The 23,037-nt window shown below is 35.0% G+C and overlaps 1 protein-coding gene across 4 annotated transcripts in view; it reads right to left on the bottom strand.

The window, feature by feature from the left end:
• Positions 1–6: 6 nt before the first annotated feature.
• LOC110410046 (vacuolar protein sorting-associated protein, putative (DUF1162)) overlaps positions 7–23,037 on the bottom strand; it is a 38,267-nt gene continuing 15,236 nt past the window's right edge. For 3 of the 4 annotated variants that reach the window (XM_021419617.1, XM_021419618.2, XM_021419620.1), the window contains 31 exons: positions 22,757–22,849; positions 22,522–22,623; positions 21,353–21,411; positions 21,137–21,239; positions 20,840–21,025; positions 20,643–20,759; positions 18,863–19,143; positions 17,040–18,622; positions 15,695–16,911; positions 14,915–15,043; positions 14,670–14,825; positions 13,172–13,750; positions 13,019–13,090; positions 12,457–12,921; positions 12,155–12,338; positions 11,307–12,066; positions 11,080–11,196; positions 9,112–9,385; positions 7,573–7,686; positions 7,404–7,487; positions 6,172–6,222; positions 5,919–6,098; positions 5,510–5,832; positions 5,080–5,421; positions 4,909–4,972; positions 3,199–3,345; positions 1,588–1,692; positions 1,406–1,516; positions 1,180–1,284; positions 888–957; positions 7–774 (listed from right to left, as the gene is read on the bottom strand). In XM_021419617.1, the coding sequence (XP_021275292.1) occupies positions 86–774; positions 888–957; positions 1,180–1,284; positions 1,406–1,516; positions 1,588–1,692; positions 3,199–3,345; positions 4,909–4,972; positions 5,080–5,421; positions 5,510–5,832; positions 5,919–6,098; positions 6,172–6,222; positions 7,404–7,487; positions 7,573–7,686; positions 9,112–9,385; positions 11,080–11,196; positions 11,307–12,066; positions 12,155–12,338; positions 12,457–12,921; positions 13,019–13,090; positions 13,172–13,750; positions 14,670–14,825; positions 14,915–15,043; positions 15,695–16,911; positions 17,040–18,622; positions 18,863–19,143; positions 20,643–20,759; positions 20,840–21,025; positions 21,137–21,239; positions 21,353–21,411; positions 22,522–22,623; positions 22,757–22,849 (8,862 nt within the window). In that variant the 3' untranslated portion in view covers positions 7–85. Of the gene's footprint in view, positions 775–887; positions 1,048–1,179; positions 1,285–1,405; positions 1,517–1,587; positions 1,693–3,198; positions 3,346–4,908; positions 4,973–5,079; positions 5,422–5,509; positions 5,833–5,918; positions 6,099–6,171; positions 6,223–7,403; positions 7,488–7,572; positions 7,687–9,111; positions 9,386–11,079; positions 11,197–11,306; positions 12,067–12,154; positions 12,339–12,456; positions 12,922–13,018; positions 13,091–13,171; positions 13,751–14,669; positions 14,826–14,914; positions 15,044–15,694; positions 16,912–17,039; positions 18,623–18,862; positions 19,144–20,642; positions 20,760–20,839; positions 21,026–21,136; positions 21,240–21,352; positions 21,412–22,521; positions 22,624–22,756; positions 22,850–23,037 lie in introns of those variants that run through there. The other variant, XM_021419619.2, reaches the window with a different exon arrangement.

Raw genomic sequence — 23,037 nt, 5'->3', positions numbered from 1 at the left:
AAATTTTTTAACCTATATAGGGACATTTCCCATTTTCTCCTTTTCCTTTTTGAGGCAACAGGGATTGAAAATGATGCAAATCTACCTACTTGATGTTATTTCGGTGCAGTACATATCCACTGCCCCCATGCTCTTTCCCCTGCTCAATTGTAGATAGCAAAACCTGTAAAAAGTCTTCTGCATCTTCCTCTGATGCCAGTTCCAAGTTGGTCTGAAAGAGAGGTAGAGGAGTTGATGGATTATTCCATCGCTTCCTCGTCCCACCACCCTTCCGAGACAGCTGCTGCTTCTGTCTCAATAAAGCATCTGAACTGCTTCCAACAATATGCACCACCCCGTCATCAGCATCTGTGTGGATTACACTATGCAGGCTAATTTCTGTTTCTATCACCCATTCTGGATCCACTGCGACACCTTGAAATTCAGGTTTCTCGAAGTCCACCAGACTTGGGCAATTAACAACCAACACAAGTCTCTCAGTCACAATGACAAATTTACCAGGTTTTCTCAGTGTTTTGCACATGACATACACCTCATCCTTGAGCTTGCCACCATCAGCTTCAGTAAGCACTGATATCCCAACAGCTTCTTCCCAAGAGTAAGGCCTCAAAGGAAGCTCTCTACTTAGAGGCCTTGGAAAACGAACTCTGTACCGTTGTGATCCCATATGGTATAGTCTGCTTCTGTTTCTAATACTCTGTGCAGTTCTTCCAGTCACCTCAAGTATACTTGCAGCTGGTCTTCCCACTAGTCCTGTTACTCCCAAGGCTATTCCTGTACAAACATAAATAAACGAGTCAGCATTCCCGGTGATGATGCATGACTTCTTGTCATGATGGCAATACAGTATATATAGACACGCCGTCAACTCTGTGCCTGTGGTTTACCTGAGAGGATGCCAGGAAGGCCGTGTTTCTCTGCTTCTTTAACTGGTGATTGAAGGAGGCCAGTAAGTCCCTGGAATCATCGGTAAAATAAGATTCAAACTTGAAAAGGGATGCAGTAGCACTGTAGCCAGATCAGAAGCTTCAGTCTAGCATCTCTAGGCTGTCAAAGATATAGCTCTAAATGAACAGCATAATTTATTTAAGGCCTTGACAAGATACAGGGTTTGGCACCGGCAGTGCAGTATTTATCATCCATATACAAAAATATACAGACAACATACAGATAATGTACCTCAAAGACTTCATTTATTATGCCTTTACTGTGTGAAGCTTCCCCCTTCAATTGCTTTTCCATTCTTGCCACAGCCTGGTCATCAAATGTAAATGCAACAATACCCTGCAAGCAGAATAGCTTTTTATTGTCAACCGATGATATTTAACTGAATAATTCAAGTTTCCCATAAAAATAAACTTTTAAAAAAGAAACCCTGAATTTCTCAAGTTCAATCTAGTGATACCTTGTGTGCAGCTTTACTGAACTGCGTGGCAGCATCACTTAGCGCATAGACTGTATTGCTCAGAAGACTAGTAGTACCTTGAGCCATGCCTGTGATAAGTCCAGTGGGACTCTGTAAGAGAAACCATCATATTTTAGTCCTGCAGTAATGAGCAGTTTAAGGTTAATAAAGAATTTCATTACCTTTAAAATACTCTTGGCAGGAACTGCTAAAAAATCTCTAATTCCAGCACCTAGACTCCTGGCAAATCCCATGGGATTACCTATAACACCAGCAGAGCCAAACACCTGCAGATTACACAAGTAGGAGCCCCAAAAAGACGGTTTAGATTCAAGAAGATGTTGAATCACCAGTAAAGTAACATAGTCAGCACTATAATGAACTATAGTCTATACCACATAGCACTAAGGAAATTCAAACACGGTAAGCTGTAAAGCACTAATTTATTGAAGCAGATTCTAAGAAAATTAGAGCCCAAAGGATAACTTCGCAAGGAAATAAAGTTCTGAAGCATAAGAGAGCAAACATGAGATATAAGGTGATATAACATAATTAATAAGCAAGCAGTACTAATTTAACCTATTCAAATCATGAGGTAATATATTTCCCAAATTAAAAGGCGTCAACTATAGCCACCTGGGCTTACTCAAGTGTTAAGGATGGGGTTAGAGATCCTAGGTTCAAGTTGGAATATCAATGGAGAAGCAGGACATAAAATTTTAATCCCAGGCCTATGTGGAAGCCCACTGATGGAGGAAATTCTTGCAAGTTTTGGAAGAATGTCTTTCTAGGCATAAATTTAAAACATAGATTTAATCTATCTTATGGGCTTGTTTGTTTATTATATTTTATTGGACTTGGTATTTAGGAGAGCTTTATTATCTATGGGCTTAAAACATAGGCTAAGGGAACTCATATACATAGGTTTTGTTAAAACTGGGAATTTAGGTTTTGATGATTGATATTTAGATATTGGGATTTTGATTTTGAGAGTTGAGTTCATGCAATTGAGATTTTTAGACTATTATTGAGTGTTCTTGTTCTACATCAATCTAGTATCAAAGTACACAAGACCTGCGGCTTTAAATTTGAAAGAATTTTTTTCAACCAATCCAGAAAACTCCTATTTTAACAACTTTTGTTTTTCCCCTTAAGCAGCTTTGAAATACAATCAAAATTCTCTCACAACTTTGAAATCACTCACGAAACTCTGAAATTCTCTCAAATTCACTCCAAAAAACCTCTCTCAACTCAAAACTCACAACACTGGCAGATCTTTTTATTCAAGAACCCAATTGATGTAGAACAAGTATTATCAAATCAAAACACTCATAAATATAATCTGAATTCTCAACCAAAATTCTCAAATATTAATACCCAAAAATCAAATATTTAAAAATACCAATCTCCAAATTAATCGAAATATCAATATCTCAATAATTCATAAATCAAGCCTACTCAAAACAAAATTTAAATAGGTTTTTATAACTAAATCCTAAAACCTAGTAGAAATGCAAAATAGCAAAAATAACCCATAAGCCTTAATACTTGGATAACTTGGATAACAAGTAAAGTACTAGTTAATATAAATAACCTAAATATTCTGTAATATCCTACTTACATATAAAAGCTAAAGTTAAACCATAAAGTATAATAAAGAAACAAAACGAAGTCCTAGATAGTTTATTCCTTCAACTGGTTTTTTTCCATCCTCCATCATTACCCCTTAAAGAAGGGTGGTAGCATCAAGCCAAAGGATTCAATGAGTTAAAAAAATAGGATCTAATATTTACCTTGTACATCTCATGGAGTAGTTGCCGAGTGTAGTGCCTAATAAGGATCTCCTGAATGGATTCCCAACTAGCCATTTGATGCATGATTGACAACTGTTTGAGATGAATTCTTGCTCCCTCTACATCAGCAAGGGCCATAAGACCCCTCTGCAATGAATAATTTTACCAAGAAATTTAGTAATTTGCTCATAAGGGGATATTTTAAAGTAGCACTAAACCAATAGGATTGTTATGAAGCAAAAAAAAGAGCAGTAAGCCAAAACAGCAAGAATTTCACAAGTGAAACAAATTTTTGATTCAAGGTATGACCTTTTAGTGATTGACATAGGCACATCTGTGAGATGAGAATCATGGCTAGAAATTTTAAATAAAAATTATGAGAACCGTGACTATTTTCCCTCCTCCCTTCCACATCATATCTCTTTATTTTATCACTATCATGTTTTTCCTTTGTGGTTTATGTTTTTTTTTTTCTTGGAGAATGGGGTAATTAGACAAAAAGCAATATGACCAGAACAAGGGCCAGACCAATAAATAGGGAAACCAGTAACATAGAATCAAAATGAGACTTATTAACATTCTGAAATTAAATTCATCAGGTTGGAAAGATCAGTTGCTCCTGTTAATATGGCTGCCATGAGTTCATTCTATTACAAATCAAATAAGGACTAAATCCTAAGACACAACTGTGCGAAAAAAAAAAAAGGACAAGAGATCAAGGGATTACTGCAGCTAGTTTTTATTGAGTTCAAATTTTTATCAAGCTCAAACTTTTTAGCTCAAGCATGTTTATTTGAGAAATTATTGAGTAAGAGCTGAAGCTTGGTTCTTTAGATAACCGAGTTAACATTGAGCTTATTTTTAAGCTTGTAACTAAACTCAAAAAGAAGCTTTTAAGTAAACCAAGATTCAATCTGGAAAAACATATGCAATTAAGATTACTTATAAAGTAATAATTAGAAATGACAATTACATATATTTTTATATGATTTATAGCCAAATTCAAATATCAAATAATGACAAAAAAAATCTCTGCAAAACTCATAAACAAGCCATTCATAAAATTAAACAAGCCAAGAACACGTAGAGTCCAAACTAGGCTCAATGAGCATGAGCTCATTTAGTAAGCATAATAAATGTGCTTAATTAAGACATGGCTCAAATAGCTCATGAATTGCTTATTATCAGCTCTATTTACTTTCATCTGTACTACAAAGGCTAAGACATGATGTCATCCTTGCTATAGTTCTAAATAAATAAGAATTAACCAAGTCAAGATCAGGTATCCGCCAGCCCCTATGTAGAGTGGCCAAGTCCAATCACAGTTATGGAGTCAAAACAATATTTTCCAAATGAGTATCTATAAATATACCATATCTATACATTTGTGCATGTAAAACTAATGTGAAGAAGCATAATTGTTAAGTCCAACCCTTCTTAAGTGGCAAGGCATGAAGCACAAGTCCTTTCCCCAACATTTGGCTAAATTAAAGAGGGGAGGAGCTAACCAAATAAACCAAAGTCACATGAGGTTTGACCATGTTTTCCAATTACTGGAAATCCTCATCAGCCAAGTGATCAGGTCTCCATTTCCCTAATTAAGCTTGGAACAGTCTGGTTTTGATAAGCATACCAATTTTTTTTCTAAGATTTATCTTCTGTAATACACAACCTTAGATAATTCTAGCACTTCAGATAACAGATACTCACATGGATAAGAGATTCTCCTGATGTAAGAACCCCATTCCTAAGCATCCAAGGAGAACTAGAAAAGCTGTTGCAACCAAAACATCATGTCTGTCAACTTATAGGTGTTAAAGTAAGAACTTGAACTGAATAAAAAGAAAGCAATTCCACTAGAGATAAAGTTATTGGTTCTACCTCAGAGTAAACTTTATAGGAGCCAAATCAAATGATTCCACATAAATCTTCCTATGTCTTCTGGCCAAAAGGTGAATTTGCTGCCAAGGAGCTCCTATTGGAACTATTAAAGGTAATAATCCACCAGTTTCATCACTTTTACCGAGCACAGGAGTACCAGTTCCATGTAGCTGTTCTCTTGCTTTCACATGCTCACATGTTTGACCATGCACAAAGCCCACATTGTATATAGGATCAGAAAATGGCAAGACTTGACTCTGAAGACCTGGAGAAGCAGCTTTGAAGAAGTAAAGCAAGCTCAATATCACTTCCTGCTCAAGCTCAAGGCAAAAATCTGCCACTCTGCAAGCAATTAACATACTAGGATAAGCACCGAAGCTACTGCAAATAAAATAAACTATTACGAAGCACATGATTCTGCAAACAACACCTTAAGCTTATATATTCAAATGAAACCAATGAAACATCTTTCCTCCTCCACTTTGCCACAGCTAGGTAGAATACAGGTTCAAAAGAAGAGTCAGAAGGAATTTGTAATCCTCTTTCAGCTTTAGATTTTGGGCCATCATCCTTAGTTGTCTGGCCAACTTGGTGGCTTCTGTAGTCACTATTAAAGGAAAGGATAACAGGATAAGGGGTATTATGCAGTTGATTATCTATTTTCAGTGAAGAGATCTGAAAAGAAAGCTTTTGGTGGTCCATGCTCTGAAGCAAATCAATTTTTATATTTTTTGCAGAGGCAAAAAGCAGTTCCTGCAAAATAAAGAGGAAAGCTTAATAGACGTTGAAAGTTTCTCTTTAAATCTGAACAAAAATCTACTAATTTTGTATTTACTAACCTGTGGATAAGAATTAACCAAGGAAATACCCATGTAAGGAATAGTAAGTGAAAATTTCTCCTTATAATCAACATATTTCTCCTGTTTCTCCTCTTGTTTTTGTTTTTCTTGGAACCTGATAGTATTGTGATCCTTCATGTCTTTCACAATATGATAAGTTGAATCAATAATGCTGAGAACCTGCAACAGGAAACTCAGTTGCTACACAAATGAGAAAAATCCAGCTCAATGCACCTAACCATGAGAAACACACCTTTGTTGCACCCTCAGCACGTAAAGATAAAAGCAACATCCTCTCCGGCTTCTGCAGGCAAAATTTAGCATTAGACCAATTTTTTTATGTAAATCAGGATTTAGGAGTAGCAAGGAAACTAATAACCTTGAATTGCTTATGTTAGCTATTAAAAAAAAAAATCTATTTCAGAAGAAATATTTGAAAAAAAGAACCACCAAATCATATCACATGGTGCACTAAATCCAGCATTGTAATATTGCCTATCATATAGCCAGTTTGCAAGTTTTCACTTTATATTCTCGACTATACAATATTTTCTGAATTTCTAAAAAGCCTGTGAACTTTATAGTTAACTCAGGCCAAATAGAAAGAACTTAGTTGTTATAAAAGTGTCTATAGAAGTTCCCTTACAAAATGAAGAGCATTTCATAGATTACATGCTTTCCGATCTTCTTTCCTAGTTTATTTTTCAAAAAAAGTAAACTAACTCAAAAAATAACAATAAACATATCAATATATTTTAACTTTAATTTTAAATATGATTAATTTTAATTCTTAATTTTAAATATATTCTTTTTTTTTCTTCTCTTCATTTTCTCATTTCCTTCTCCTTCTCACTTTTTAAAATTTAAATATTTTCAGCTTAATTAGTTTTTAAGTAATTTCAAATAATATTTTAAAATAAAATATTAAATTATTTTATATATATATATAAGTCATGTAATTATTTAACTTTTTAATGTTTGAAAATTTATTTTATTTTTGCCATGTTGGTGCCACATAAGCACAACTCAACCACAAAAATGCCACATAGACATTGACATGGCAAAGATAATGAATTTGAACGATTTCGATCCAAATAAGGGCTCAATTGGGTACAATAGAAGAATAAGAGCTTATTTTGAAATTTTGTTAAGTAGAAGGGCATTTTTTTGTATTTTAACCCCTCAAATACATCATAAAATTATATTCATCTTCAGACCACACTTCTAATGCTGCTATATTGATTAGATATAGCATGAAACTAGGATAATGTTATATTATGAAGTTGTAAATTCGTATGCTGGAGCAAAATGACCATAAAAGACAAGTTACTGCAGAGGGTTCAATCCTTGGAGAGCATCAGCTGCATTATATAATCCTTCTCCTTTACCAGCCAACTCAGAGCACGTATAAAGTTTGCATATCTACTCAAATATCCTTATACCAGTCCTAATTAAAGCAATAAATTTAATAGCAGAATTATGTACCTCAGAAGTTGACTGTAGATGTACAGGCCTGTATTCTTTCAAATCATCTAGAGAAAAAGAACCCACAATACGCTCTCCTGGCACCTTCATTTCTCAAACAAAGATTCTTAGCAAGCAATGCCTTGCAGTTTAACACTTCTAAAAGGAACAAAAAGGTAAGCAGGCATACCTCAATAGTGACACGATGTGGATAGTAGGGTTCATCCCATGCATAAGGGCAGGACATGTATGGGTGAACAATGGTGTCAAGTGACTCACACCTTTGTTGGTAAATCCTTAGTCTCTACAATGAAGCAAAAACATCATAGAAAACTCATAGAAATAATGATAGAAAATGTTTAAATGGGTGATGCGGACTGCAAAGACGGTATTCAGTGTTTGGTTTTTTCAATATCACCATGGTGATTTAATTGCCAAGGTGATCTTATTACTATGGTGATCTTTATCACCGGAGATTTAAGATTATCATGTTTGGTTAACAAATTATTAATCACTTGGATTAGATATTACATTTATGGTATCACATAAAACTCAAAAAAATTTTGTTTAAAATACCAAGATAACCATAATAGTTAAAAATAATAATAATAATTTGAATATTGAATAAAGATAACAATTAGTAACTATAAATATTTTATTTTTTATAAAGATATAATTAAATAATTTAATCAACAATTATGAAAAATATATTTATCAACAAATAAATTAACTTCCAAAATACTAATTGCATAAAAGTCTTCAAATGAATGAGAAATGAAACTAAATCTACTAAAATGATAATAAATTTGCTGAGAAAACAAAAATTATATCGAACATAAGAAAAGCAAAGAAAAGCACGTAATGTACTTTTGAGTTTGGTGCAAAGAATATTATTTTGAAAAAGGCAAATATTTACTATATGAAAATAATTTCAATTTTGCAAGAAAACAAGTTTTCTGTTCATACATTAAAAGAGTAATATTATCCATAATTAAATTTACATATAACTTCACTTGATGCAAAAAGTTTCCCACCTTTTTGGATGGGAATTAGATCACCCTTCAAGGTAGTGATCCAACCACTTCAGTGATCTTAGATCAACACCACATAAGATTACCGAGTTCTTACCAAACACGGTGATCTAATCCCAAGCGCAAATCACCATGGATTTTGACGTGATCACCCCATACCAAATATATATATATATATATATATATATATAATTGTAGATTTAGGGTTTTTATCTGGGTATTTAGTTTTTTTTTTAGTATTAAGACTTTAGAGTTATATATGGTATTCTACGGTTTGTATTAGGGTTTAGGTTCTTAGTGCATTTTATTTTTAAAATAGAATATTTCACAAATATAACCCCTAACCAAAGGGAAAGAGAAATAATAATAAAAAAGGTTGGATACATTTAGCTCACCAAAAAAAAATGTACAAAATAATATAAAATAAAAATCTTTGCGCAGAGATATTGTCTAACAGCACATAAGTAAAGCATGCAGTTGAACAATTTGAACAGGCTTAGCAAAGCTGGCATGTACATAGCAGGCAACACATAGATTAAGTATTTGGTCCATGCAGTCCATTACTTATTGAACTAATTAAAAAAAACAGTTGGTATCTGATAAATTAAAAGGTCACAAAAATATCGAAAACCAATAATTAGCAAGTATAAAGCTATTAGCTAAGAGTACAATAGAACACTAATCAAACAGGTACCAACCTCCTTTGAGAAATTATCAATTCTGTATGGCATATATCCTGTATCATCCTCTGATAAGAGAATCAAGTTCGTTCCAGAACTACCCTGGAGGCTTCCAACAATCTTCTCATCCCTGACGGAAACATCAGCATTCTGTACCTCCACCCGAATCATATTCATGGCACCAGAAGCATAGTTCCTTGTTTTCACTTGAGTGTCACCTAGATGATCTGGCAAGAAGCTGCCAGACCATTGCCAGCCAGGTTCATCAAAACGCATGGAAATCAATAACTCCCTGCAACAGATAGGAAATGGAATAAGCAAGAGACAGAGGGACAAAAGATATCATAGTTTTATAAGTTATAACCAAGAACTTAAAAAATGTAAGTAGACAAACTTGTTATATAAACCATCACCCCATTCTAATTAAAACCAGTGACTTAATGATACTCCTTCCCCCACCTCTCACACCCTTTTCTTCTTTTAGCCAAATAAAGCATTGTAAATTTTGATTGACTCACATAGCAGTCTTATGACTCTTAACTCAACCAGGATCCATATTTTCAGAAGTATTCATGGTTAAGTCATGTTAACTCCCATACATGGAAGGTGCCACTATTACATCCTAAAAACCCAATCAACAAATGCAACTCTGGGGCCTCCCAAGTAGGGGAATAAGTATAGCTACTTTTGATGACCCAGGGGAAGATCAATTTTCAATACCATCAGAAAGCTTGATAAGCAAGTGATGGCATTGCAAAGATGGCAAACTGTTCATTACCAATATGAGATTATTGATGAGGTGGTTGAAGATAGAAGGCCTATGAACAGTGAGGGCAAGCAAGCAAGTCTGCAAACCACCTACTTCATCACTTTGCCTTCAAGAACGGCTTGCTTTGCGGTTTTAGCTGTTAGGGGTAGTAGTAAAACACATCACAACGTGGCTTTATTCGTTCGTTTAATGTTCAGTCATGAATACTTTTACGTGGTTTTACATCTTCAAAGGTCTTCTTGTTGTTACTTTAAGTCAAGTATAGCATATTGCAAAGAATGGAAGTTGCTCTCATGACACATTTTTTAGCGTTAGACAGCAAGGGCATTTTTTACCAAAAGAAGTGGGGAAATTTCTATCGTATTATTTGAATATTCCCAGCAAACCAAACAGGTTATCAAATATTCCAGGGATTCCTGGGAAAATGTCCCAATTCAAAACACATAAAGAAAGACTATACCATGTGGATATATTACTCCTAAGCATCAAATTCTCATAAATCTAATGCCAGAGGGAATCTAAGATTCCTTGGAACAAGTACTAAGATTTGTTCATGTTGAAGAAATTGGATCTTATGAACAAAGTGTTAAATTTTAGGATAGGCATCCAACCTAAAACCATTGGCAATAAATAGCGAGGCCCAATTTGAATATAAAGACATGACCAACTGAATACTTCACCGATGAGAGTTAACACCACTCATTACTCCCCCTCATGTGTAGGGCAAATACAAATTACTGAAACGAATAGGCCTACGACGTGGACAAACAAATCTTAGGGCAACAAGAACAATAACAAGTAACGAATCAAACCTTAGCTCTGATACCATGTCAAGCATTCAACCTAAAGGAATTCGTAAGAAGTGGAGAAGCGCTGGTTACATGTATGTGCCTACCCCAAATTTAATAAATGTGGGACTCATCACCACGTTAACATCCTCTTCACACGTAGGGGCAGTACCTATAGTGTGACATGGTTAACAGGCCTATCATGTGGCTTGGAAATCACATTTAGGCATAACAAGCCTATCAACAAGGGGCCCAACAAAAAGGGGTGGAGGCAAAGCCTTCTCTGATATCAAGGTAAATTTTAGGACGGAAACCAACCTAAAACCAATTGGCAATAGATATAGAGGCCATACTTGAATATAAAGCCACAGCAAACTCAAGTTTAATTGATGTAGAATAACACCACTCAACACAAAGATGGCCAAGTACCTTGTTGTATCTGTCCAGTGAAGCTGTGAATGTTGCCCCACACCCAAATGATAGACAATATCAGTTCCCTTCTGCTTATAATAAATGTCCTTGCTGCATGCGTTACTAATAACATATCTGCACAAGCAAACAATTGTAACAAAAAGACAAATATAGTGTGCATTGAAAAAATAATAGTAATTTGACTGGGGACAGCACTCCTTTTTGCATTCTTATCAAATCATTACCTCGGCTGAAAAATAATGGCCCGTGTCCTCCCAGCAAATGGTCCAGCAATAGCACTAGATGTGACAGATAATATAAACATTGCATTTGATGATGGCTGTCGAACAAGAACAGTCGTTGAACCACTTGGTGGAACAAGAGGAAAGGCCCCTGACCATGGAGAATTAGGTATATTTTCTGAAATATGTCCATGATGACAATTACCTATGCAAACGACAATTTCACTTGCAGCAGAAATATTATGAGGAGAATATATGCATGCCTTAACCATTCCACACTCTTTCTCCACAGAGTCACTATTCCCTGACAATGACCGAGTGCTTGAACACAATTGATTCTTCAGAATATTTGAAGAAGTTTTCTGGTCCACTAAATCATGTCGGTCAGTTTGCTTCTGAGAAAATGAAATCAAGGGATTTTTTAAAAAACTTCCAAACAGAGGATCAACGGTTTTTCTAGTTGAAACAATACGATCTTTCAAGAATGAACAGCCCAAATTTTCAATTTGTGGAGCCCCAACATACGAATGTTGGTCAGAAAACAAAAGGCTGAGACCATCTCTTCTGCCTTGAAACAGCTCGTCATCAACTTGATTGTAGCAGGAAGGTAAAGTACAGACAGTTCCATCCATTTCATTGCAGAACTCTGAAATAATAAGTGGGAATGCTGTGCAGTTATATAACAGAAAGGGAACATAGATGAAAAGTTCTCGAGCACCAGAGAATGCATCCATCATCTTTTCCACGGTTACATAAATTGGGCCTAGAACACAAAAGTAACAGAGACACTATCAAAAAAATTAATTAAAAAGATATAATTATGTAGAAAATCAACAATAGACATTAATTACCATTACACATGTCAGGATCAAAGGTCATGGTTTCAGACTGACAGAACTTCGTCCCACTGAACTTAGCAGTGCTACTGAATGTTTCTGTACGAGGAAACTTAATGACTGAAGGTCTATATCCAGGCATACTGAACTCCAGTATCAAGTCATGTGAAAGATCAACATGATGAAAGAAAGTGACTACCTGAAAAGACAGGCATGTGTTTTCAAATGACTTCATAGCATCATATCCTAATAAGACAAAAAGATGCACAAACTACATCTATCCACCATAAGACATGGTAGAACAATGAAATACTAACCTTTGAAAGCAAAGTAGTACGAGTGATTCCACCACTTTCAATTGTCAATGATATTGCCTCAGGAAGATAGTTGTTAATGACTAACGGAGTGCTTAGAGTCATTTGATGAATAAATCGATTTTTTGATTTGCCCAGACCATTTAGCATCTTATTGCAACTTTGAATTGACTGGTTTAGAGAATGATCAACATGACTCACTGGGCTCTTCTTTAGTCTGTCAGCTGCAGGTAAGCTAATGTGCTGAAGTGATAAGCAACAGCGAAATGGGTCACTGCTTGGATGAGATGGATAACATACAAAAGACCTGAGAAATCCAATTTTGCTTTCTGAGGAAAGAAGGTCAGAGACATTGTGTGCTTCACTCCACAGGTAAAAATTTCCAAGTGGACGCCACCGCATGCGACCGGCTTCAGCCAAATGGAGGGGCAGTGGGAACTCTTGACCAGGATACACTGGGTCTAGTATCTGCAATAATCAATACAAGGACATACTTAATGAAAAAATAAAGAGGGGAAAACATAAAAAATGATTTATAGGATTCAAACAATAGCTTTGTCCACACCTTTGGTGATATACCAAATGGAATGTCGAACCGTAGTTCCAATGGCATTGAAGTGGCATTTAGAATTATCACCTGAAATTAAAAGGCATTAGGAGAAACCAACAAATAACTGAAAATTGAAAAATTTATGATACTATTTGCTCATATACATACTGTTGAGTACAGTCGTATTAGCTTGCTATATCGCAGCATTGAAACATCAAACACAACAGGGACAACAAAACCATTCTTGGCATCAGCTGCACCATTTTCTTTTGTGTTTACATTGTACTGTGAAGTATTCGAAAAATCAACTTCAAAGTACGTAAGTCCAACAAGATCCATTGAAACAGGAGCAGAAGGCACAGACATGCCATCAAGCTGAATAGTCATTAAATGATGAGCCACCCCATTTGATTGCCTCTCACTGAGATTGTCAGAAGAACGAGTAGGCCGATAACTAAAAAGTTGTTCCACTGGAGTGTCATTAAGATAAATTGGAACAGAAGCACCAGGCTGCACAATTTTCCCATCCTTTTCTTTTGAGACATCAAACTGATCAGAATCGGCCAGTCCTTGATAAACCCGATATACTAGAGGCGAAGAAGTCAGATTTTGAAGTATATAGGGAGCATATCTTCCTCCAGATACATTTTCAGTGAGCTGAGGATTTAGATATCTTTGCTTTTCAGAAAAATCTTGTTCCACAAACCCCCAGGCATCCTTAACCATTTCAATTGTCCTGAAAACAGTCTTTGAATATTTTTGTAAAGAAGTAAGCATTGACATTATAAATTAATAGTTAAGATCTACACACGATAAAATAGAAAATGACATTTGTCTGGTAATAATATCTTAAGAAAGAGACTGCACCTTGATCAAAAAGATATTTGAATCTTATGCAACCAAGATGATTATACAACTGATTAAAAAGATTAACTTTCAAAAAAAACCTGATTAAAAAGATCTTTATAAATTTGACCATGGTGCACAACCATCAACAGCAGTAAAAATACCAAGATGAAAGATATCTATGGCAACTATCAGTTTACCTATTCTCTTTGACAATAATTCAATTATTTACAATGCTTAGCAAGAATACCTCTTTTATGTGATTTTAAGAATGACAATTCACACCCTCCAGTGATATGCAAAAGACAATTGGAGCTTTCAATTTCCATTTGATGTCCAAATGATGCAGGACATGATGTAGTAATTGAAGGACTAAATTATTTTAGGTATTAATTGTTACCGATTTCATTATATTTATGGGAGCAGTTGTATTTTACATATACTTTAGGCTGTTTTAAATTACCTCCATCACTAAGTCTTTCTAGTTCACCAAGAGTTTGGATTAGGAAGTAGTCTAATCACTAATGTATTTCAGTTTCAGTAACCGATATTGATGATGAATGGAGTATAGTTGCAATCACATATTCTCTCTTATATCCTAACTCTATATTTTACCTCAGTTTCTCCCCTTCTAATTCCCCTGCTCCTTCTCCTTTTCCCTATGATATCCCCCTCTATCATCAGCTTTCACCCTCTTTCTCTTCCTTTCTTTCCCTATATTTTCCTATCTCGTCCTAAATCATGTAACCTATTAAATGTGTATCTGAAAGGTGATCCAGCAAGTATGAAAACATAAAAAGGAAACAAGATCACCATGTACCTCAATTAGGGATTCCGTAAAGTTGAAGTTAAGCTGTCCTGTCGATAGGAGATGGACATCAGTAATAATAGAGTTGTCTAGCAGAGCATTCAGCTCTTTTTTTCTAATTATCTCCATCTCAAACTTCCAAGGCTCAAGAAAAGGCTCCCAGAAGACCTACAACAAATGCAAGCAGAAAAATTAGCATCTAAGTCATGCTAAAGTTAAAGAATACAACAGCAATGCAAACAGCATGCCAAATATACCTTGTGAATGTTATTGTAATTCACTTGAAGATCACATGCAACTGCACTTTCCATGCTGTTTTGAGTTATGTTAGCACATAACAGGAAGTTACTGAGAAGAATTTCTAAAAGAGGTCCACTACAACTCCACTGCAAAAAACCAAAACATATATATATATATAATTTATTAAAGAGAAGGACAGAAGATATACATGAAGTGGTATGACAAATAGCCAACTCAACCACATAAAATGATTTTTTTCCTCTTCTTTTTTTTCTTTTTTGTGATAGATGGCATGTAAAAGTTTTAGTTAAACAGAAACGCAAATAAAGCACATGGATATAACTGCCCAGTGGCAATCCATAATCTATCTTGACAGCTACAAATAGTAAAAAGCCAAACAACCTAATTATCTTATAACATGTCATTTGTAAAAAGCATTTCATGCCACTCCCTAATCCACTCAAGGAGGAAAAGAGTTTTAGAACAGAGGTACATCAAACTGAAATTAGAACATTATGATCTTCACTTTTTCCACACCAGCTAATCTTCACATCTAACACATCATGCAAACTCCATACAATAAAGGAAAGTTACTGACAGAGTCAAGGCAAGTTCTTAATTGTGTAGTATAGAAGATGATTGCAAGCAAAAGCATTAATTAATGCATCATCAGAAACGTTTTTCAAACAAAAGCAAACTGCAACAATGAGGAAAGCACATACAATAACACTAATTCACTCTTCTGAAGTTCCAGATAAAAATTTAAAGGCCAAACAGATAAAAAATAATAAAGATACCCTTCCATCAGAGAGCAGAAGAGAACCCTTCCTTAGCTGGATCTTAAATTCCATACTTCCAAAGTTATACCGAGAAGATCTTGATCCAGGAACATCAAACCTTACATCATGCAAGAAAAGGAATGTTTGATGTGATAGCCATATGTCTAGCCGGTCACATTGAACCCCCAGATTGAAATGCACTGGCTTTTCCTGAATATTGCATATCTCAGTCTCCACACTAACTTGAAATATCTGGAAGAGAGGCCAAGAATTGACATTTTCATTGCCTTGAAACCCCACAGTACCACTGGTTTTGTCCAAAATGCACTTTAACTTTGCATTTTTACCAGAAATAATTAGTTCACTGTTTTTGCTGTGCATCAAAAATGTCAAAAGTTTACAATGCTTCCCTTCAATTCCAGTAGATGAAACTTTCTGTGACCCTTCTTCCGTGAACACCAATTCAGTACATGCTTCTTTAGTGACATGTATTGGAAAATGAAATGTAATGCCAATATCTTCTGACCTCACAATAAGGACAACTGTTTCCTGCATCATGCTCAGTGGCACACTATAAATTGAGGCACCTGACTTTTTAACAGAAATTTGAGGAACAGATTCTGATACATTTTGAACTGGACAAATTGTATTCACAGCCAAACTCCCTGACGAAGAATCCAACTTTGCAGTTTTGACAACTTTTCGCCCGTAAGAATTATACAAGTCAAGGAGCTCGGTCCATTCTGAACAATGCAGCCATATATCAAGAGAAGGAAGACCAATACAGAATTCACTTCGACATTGTTCAGATTTTGAGAGAGAAAGATCAAGAACTGATGAGGTTGGGCAAGTATTAGTGCAATGTGCAAGTATAACCGAATTTAGCGATGAAGATAATGCTAAAGAGAAAAAACTTAAATCCAAGCTTGTAGGTGTCTCATTTATCAGCGACATGGAGCAAATAAAGTTCATTTCAGCTTTAGCAACTGGTTCCAGTAAAATGAGGTCTTTTCCCAAGCGATTCAATTGTATCAAGAGTGATTCAACACAACATCTGACTTCAGTAAAGGTCACGGCAGAATCTACAAGTGAAACTGCCCTTTTTTCCTTTCGCAACCTCTTTGACTGCAGAAACTGTAAAACATCACACATGTAACATTTTGATTCATCCCGAACAAAGGAAAACAGGTCTATGATTTCCAATAATGCTTCAAATCCACCAATGTAGTAAAAATCTGTCAAAAAGAACAACAACAGATGCATCAAGTGACACCAATAGAACAAAATAATGATAATAATAATACAAAAAATGAAGAGTACTATTCTATATTGAAATTTAACTATAGAGATTAATTGATCTTACCATCAACAAAAACTTGACAAATGCCAATCCTTCCCATGATACATGTGGAATCAGAAGATCTTGCAGAAAACGATTCTGTTTCACTAGGTATTCTGATCCAAACATCAGCACTAAATGGTGTTATCAAAGAGAAATTTCTCAGTTTATTATCTGGGATAAATGTTATGCAATCATCCTCAAACAACAACAATGATAGAGATAAATCTCGTCCAAAAATATTTAGACAATGATTTGTTCTTGCAACTTTATTTTCTGGAACCACATATTCAGGTGGAATGTCATTCAATGCATCACTTAAAGCGCACTCGTCAATGAAACTACCATATAGCTGCTGAATTTCTGTCTTCAGGAACTGATGGTCATCACTTTCTACAGGCAAAATCAAAGTGGATTCCAGAACCTCAAACTTATAAATGATAGCATTCTCCCTTTGGCTATCCACGGACTCAATACTTTTGCTTACAGGCTGCACACTAGATTTCGAACTCCAATCAGGCATTGAAAAGTAACCAATTATGATGGCCAAGTATTGGAATGGTAAAATACAACATGCATGCTGAATTCCAAAGCTAACTTCAAGCTGCGAACTTAGCGATCCAAAACTCCCTTTCCTCACACGTATATTTAAGATTGGAGAAAGATTTGGTAATGAAGGACCCCACAAAAATTCATGTAAATTATTGGTCCACCATGATGATGTGAGAATCACCCCTTCAGAGGAAGAAACCAGATCCATACAATCATCAAAAATGCTAAGGGAAGATTTAGAGGTTGGCAATGTGATTGTTCCAACAATACAGGAGGAATCATGGAAATGAAGTTTAACTCCTGAGAGATTGATGTCAATAGCATATAAATTTGCATCAGTAGAACTCCCTGACACAGGAAATGCAACCATATCCATTTTGGATTTTAGCGGTGAGGGATGAAAAGGGTTAGATCCCTTCTTCAAATTGCAATTTGGGCTTCTTAATTTTTTATCTCTTAAATTGAATAACTTCCTCCAGTCGGGAATGGAATAACGAAGTGAACTATCAGGGCTACCAAGGGAACCTGAATTATGTATTGTAACAAATGGAAAACAATCCAAAGATATGCTCGCAGAATCAGATGTTCCTATTTCAGAGAAGTTTGAGAAACCAAACCTTTGGAACTGAAAACTTGGCATCTTTTTTGTACTTTGAGCATCAAAAGTGCGGCCCAAAGAGTTCCCAGCAGCATTAAATGGGCTAGATGAACATATTCTATCATAAAACCCAACCAGCAATCCAAAAATATACGGGTAGCAATGGAGGTCAGCATTATTCAAGTATACTGTGAACTTGTGATTTATGAAATCTATGTTCCCATGAGCTTCATAATGTAAAAGAAGACAAGCCTCAGTAGATTTATTCTTGTCACAAAGGTTATTCCTTGCATCACCAAGTTTAATGGCCATATCATACTGATTTGCACTATTTAAGGCAGATGCATCCCCAAGCGAGCATAAAACATGGTTATTCTTTTCACCACTCAATGTATGTGCAGTAACCTCCACTGCTTTCAAACAGATCCAGCACCTCTCATAGTCGATAAGAGAATACCTGCAATTATAAGAAATTTAATTTCCAGAAAAAAGCATATGTACCTACCTAGAATTCAGTAAAAAAATTTGAAAGTGAATTTCGTAGCTAATTCATATATTGACAAACTTTTTAGAAAGAATTTGATATCAGACATGTAAGCAATTTGCAAAGCACCTGTGGCTTAAGCTATATCCACAAGCAGGTGAGAGAAAAGCACAACTGCATGTTTAAGAAGAAAATTAACAGCAAGCAACATACCACACATCTAGATTTTTTAGAGCAAGTGTGATGGAAGAGCTCTTTTCTCCATCATTTGCAAGATCAACAAGAAAATTGGCTGATTTGATGTTTGCAGTTACACTGAAACCAAAAAGAGGAGCTCCTGGGTGACTTGATACGGTATTAACTGAATTTGGGTTGTCCAGCATGACAGGTTCAGATCTTGACCATTGTAAATTAAGAAGCACTACCAGTGCAATGACTGACTCATATATTGATAAAGAAAAGTTTGCATCAAGCGATGATACAGCAACATATACCTGCAATTCAAAGGACTGCTCAGAAGGAAAACCCTATAGATACATATCATAATTTACACATACAAATCCAACTAACTAGACCCGCAACTTAAACAGTCCTGGGTTCAGAATTTTTGCATATACGAAGCTTAAATCCTCAAGAAACTGAAAATTGCACAATTCAAAAAAAAAAAAAAGCAAGGAGGGAGAAACAACCAAAAAGAAGTATACAACCCATAAAATCTGGTAATATCTAAGTCACATGGTCCTTTGCATCTCCAGTACAATCCAGAGAAAATCCGCTGAAAATGTAGTTACTACAGAAACTGTTCAAAGAGTTATGGACAATGTGGGCGAAAATAATATAGAACTACAGGGAGCTTAGAGTTTCAGAGATATTCATGAGGAACATGGTTTGGAGTATATGACGATGTATGCGGAGGTATTGCTTTACGTGTCGTTTAAGATGAAGGAAGCACCTTCCTCAAAAACACATATGTATTCAACTATTATGTAGAATAAACTTAATAATAATGATAAATTCGAATAGGACATTCTTTCCCTCCTTTCTTCTTTTGATTTCAACACATGATACAACTACAGAGAGACAAAAGGGGGACCTACAATCCTTACCTAAATTCAGATGATAGTAAAAAAAGTTTATCTAAATCGAAAAACAAGGACTTCAGACCACAAGAAAAGTAAACATTGTGAATTTTTAAAAGCAAGTTTACATATATTCTCATGCTGCTTTTAAAATCAAAACCCAATGGGAGGCATGGGATAGTCTTTCTGATTACTTTTCCTTCAATGCCACCACTTGAGACTGACACAAAGGGAAAAGAAAGGCATCTATAAAGAAAGAAAGGGGACTTTAAACCAAAGAATATTGGGGACATTTGTCTCAGAGTCTGTATGTGTTTCCATGCCACTTAGAGGCCCCATGAGGGTATGGGAATAATATTTTCCTCTCTTTAAAAGTTGCCACACATGAGGAATACATAGACACGATAAGGCCCCTACAATCCTCAATCAAAGTATGATAATGACATAACAGGTTAATCTTTATTGCAGCAAAAAAGGACTTCAAGCTCAAGAAATACCAAAAAATTTCCTCTGAAACCCAAATGGTAAGTTAACAATTTAGATTACCTAATTGAAGGTAGGCATTGTGACCTAAAATCAGAATTCTGATTTATATATATGAAAGAAAAATTTTGGTGTTGATGAGGGAAAAAGAAAGGACCGTAGATGGAAAGGAGCACCAGAGTATATTGCCAAGCATACACAAAACAAGGAATAAAAAGAAGTGCAACAAGGAAAAACCAAAATATAAAGAAAACCATAGAAAACAAGCTTAACTTTCAGTATTTCTAATCAGTTAAACACAATGAACAGAAATGCAACAAAGAAAAAAACATAACACAAGCTTACCTTTCAGAATTTCTAATCAGTTAAAATTAAAGTACAATGTTTTAGCAAAAACAAATATATAGATCTACAAGATTTGATCTAATTACCTCCAATTGTTTCAGTCTTGATTCATTAGGAATAATGCAAGAGGCCAAGGTAATACAAGCACAAAACTTTTTCAGAATTGAGATTGTTTGGAGATAATTAGGCTTCACCAGCTTCACCTGCTTATGTAAGTCGCTATTATCAGAAATACAATAATGATAATAAAGAAAACAATATCCAACAAAACAAGATACCTGACCTCAAAATCAACTAGTTTGGTCTCAAAGTAATTATAAAGATGTTGAAGCTGAAAACTTGTTAACCAATCAGAGGAGAAGGCAGAATCAAGTGAGTTCTTCTGGATAAATGATTGTCCGTCAATATTTGAACCATGAGAGTCTAGCTCAGGTTTAGATGCGAAAAGAAGAGATCCCAAATCAAAAACCTGGCCAACCCAATTGATATAGGAGAGATTAAAATATAACAGGAGTTGGACATTAATATGCACGAATAACGATGTTCATGTCCAAAAAAACACATTAAACAATGCGATTACCATGTTAAACTCTTCTGAAACCGCATTTCTCAAGGGAATATTTATTGTAATGTTGGTGATACTAACATCCCATGTCACCTTCTTATGAGTTGATAGGATGTATCTGCAAAATATAGATAAACATGTAAAATTGTGTGCATGTATAAAATGTAATATTTGAATACTACTAACATTGTACAGACATTAACTAGTATATCCAGTAGCAAAAAGACTTACTCAGCTTTTGCTAGCAATCGGGACTTAACATCTTCAATCCCATTCAGTGATGACAATACCTGCACTAGGTTAAAACTTAGCATTACTGATTTCCAACCCATATCCTCACAACTTTCAAATAGAAAGACATAAAATGAAGTTATTTTTATCATTCTATAGTTGAAGAACTACGGCAGGAATATAGTCCTTTGTAAAATAAAAAAGACAACCTAAACAACAACTTCATGCGTTAGACCTTTCAACATTGAAAAAATGCCAGAAACAATATAAGTGAAATATTTAATTAAATCAATCAATTGATTTTTTTTTATTTGAAAATCAACTGATTATTATTTATTGATATTATTTTCTTTATTTCATTCAAAAACCTATTATCGCATAAAACAAAAATAAATAATTTGCCTGCCTTAGCATGCAGGCCTTGTTGCTTGTATCTACTAAAGTGATGGCCTGATGTAACAGCAAATAAGTTCAGAGGGGAAGGAGAAGGGGCTCTTGCTGAATTTTAGTTTATCAGTCGCAGCAGGCAGCAATGCAACTAAGAGCCAACTTAAAAGTCTAACTTTCAACATTCTATGGAAATATGCTTCTTACATACACAAAAATGTATCCTACTTCTAACATATGAAAGGACTAGAACCACAATAGATTGCTAATATACGCCAAAAAGCGATAACAGAAGGCCCAGATATTTTGTTTTAATTTGACGTAAAATTGCGAACATTTCTTAATTTGTACTCAACCGATTGTGAATCTGTAAAATTAGAACACAATCTAAAAGTAAGAGCATTTGAAATGCATTACACTTCACAGAATTATCAGTTTTAGTAAACACATTAAATGACTTAATTGATATCAAAGTCTTGGACCTGCTCTTTCACATGAGCAAAAAGCTCAACTATTAAACTCTTCCACTCATGAGATTAGAAATCTAGACAAGCTAGAAGTACCTAAGGGTCAACATAACCAAACGAAAAAATAAACAACAAAGGAGATGTACCTTAAATAATACAGCTGACAATATAATGACAAAAACAGCAATAATTGCACCAGACACATGCAGGAATTTTGAGCATTTGAAAAGGAAAGATGCAAACTTAATATGCCCATGCAGGAGTTTGTGACTGACCAAATAGGGAGAGGGCATGCTTAATATAATTACTTCTTACCCTTTCATGCTGAAATTCAAAGGATTTCACGACAGCGAAAAATTCTATGACATCCCGAAAAAATGTTGTTTCATAAGCAACCTCAAGTGACTGAAGCATGACCTGAGTATAGAAGTCATAATAATAACACTTGTAAATAAAATAATAGCATAAGAAAAGTTCCTTAAACATGGATTATCCTATCAAGTAGAAAAAGTTTTATATATAGCACCAAAACGAAGGGGCATAAAATTACATTCACTGACAATTCCACATCTTCCTTAGGAGACAAGTCTACTTGAACTCTGTACAAAGGCAGATCTTCCCCAGCATTTTTCTCCATACAGGACTGAAAACATACAAACGAAGAATTAAGTAGAAGCAGTAGCTAGATGCAGAAGAATTACTACAATATTGTCATCATAGAACAGAATCACCCTTCAAGCATCTGAAATACAAAATTATAAGATGTTGGGTTCCCTTCACACTATTTTTATAACTTAAATGAGTTTTCTCTGATGCACCTCAGTAATGATG

Source organism: Theobroma umbraticum, unplaced genomic scaffold (assembly GCF_002168275.2).
Source record: "Theobroma umbraticum cultivar Fairchild unplaced genomic scaffold, ASM216827v3 scaffold_44.0, whole genome shotgun sequence".
NCBI classification, from domain to species: Eukaryota; Viridiplantae; Streptophyta; class Magnoliopsida; order Malvales; family Malvaceae; genus Theobroma; species Theobroma umbraticum.
This window is presented reverse-complemented; position numbering and strand designations above follow the sequence as displayed.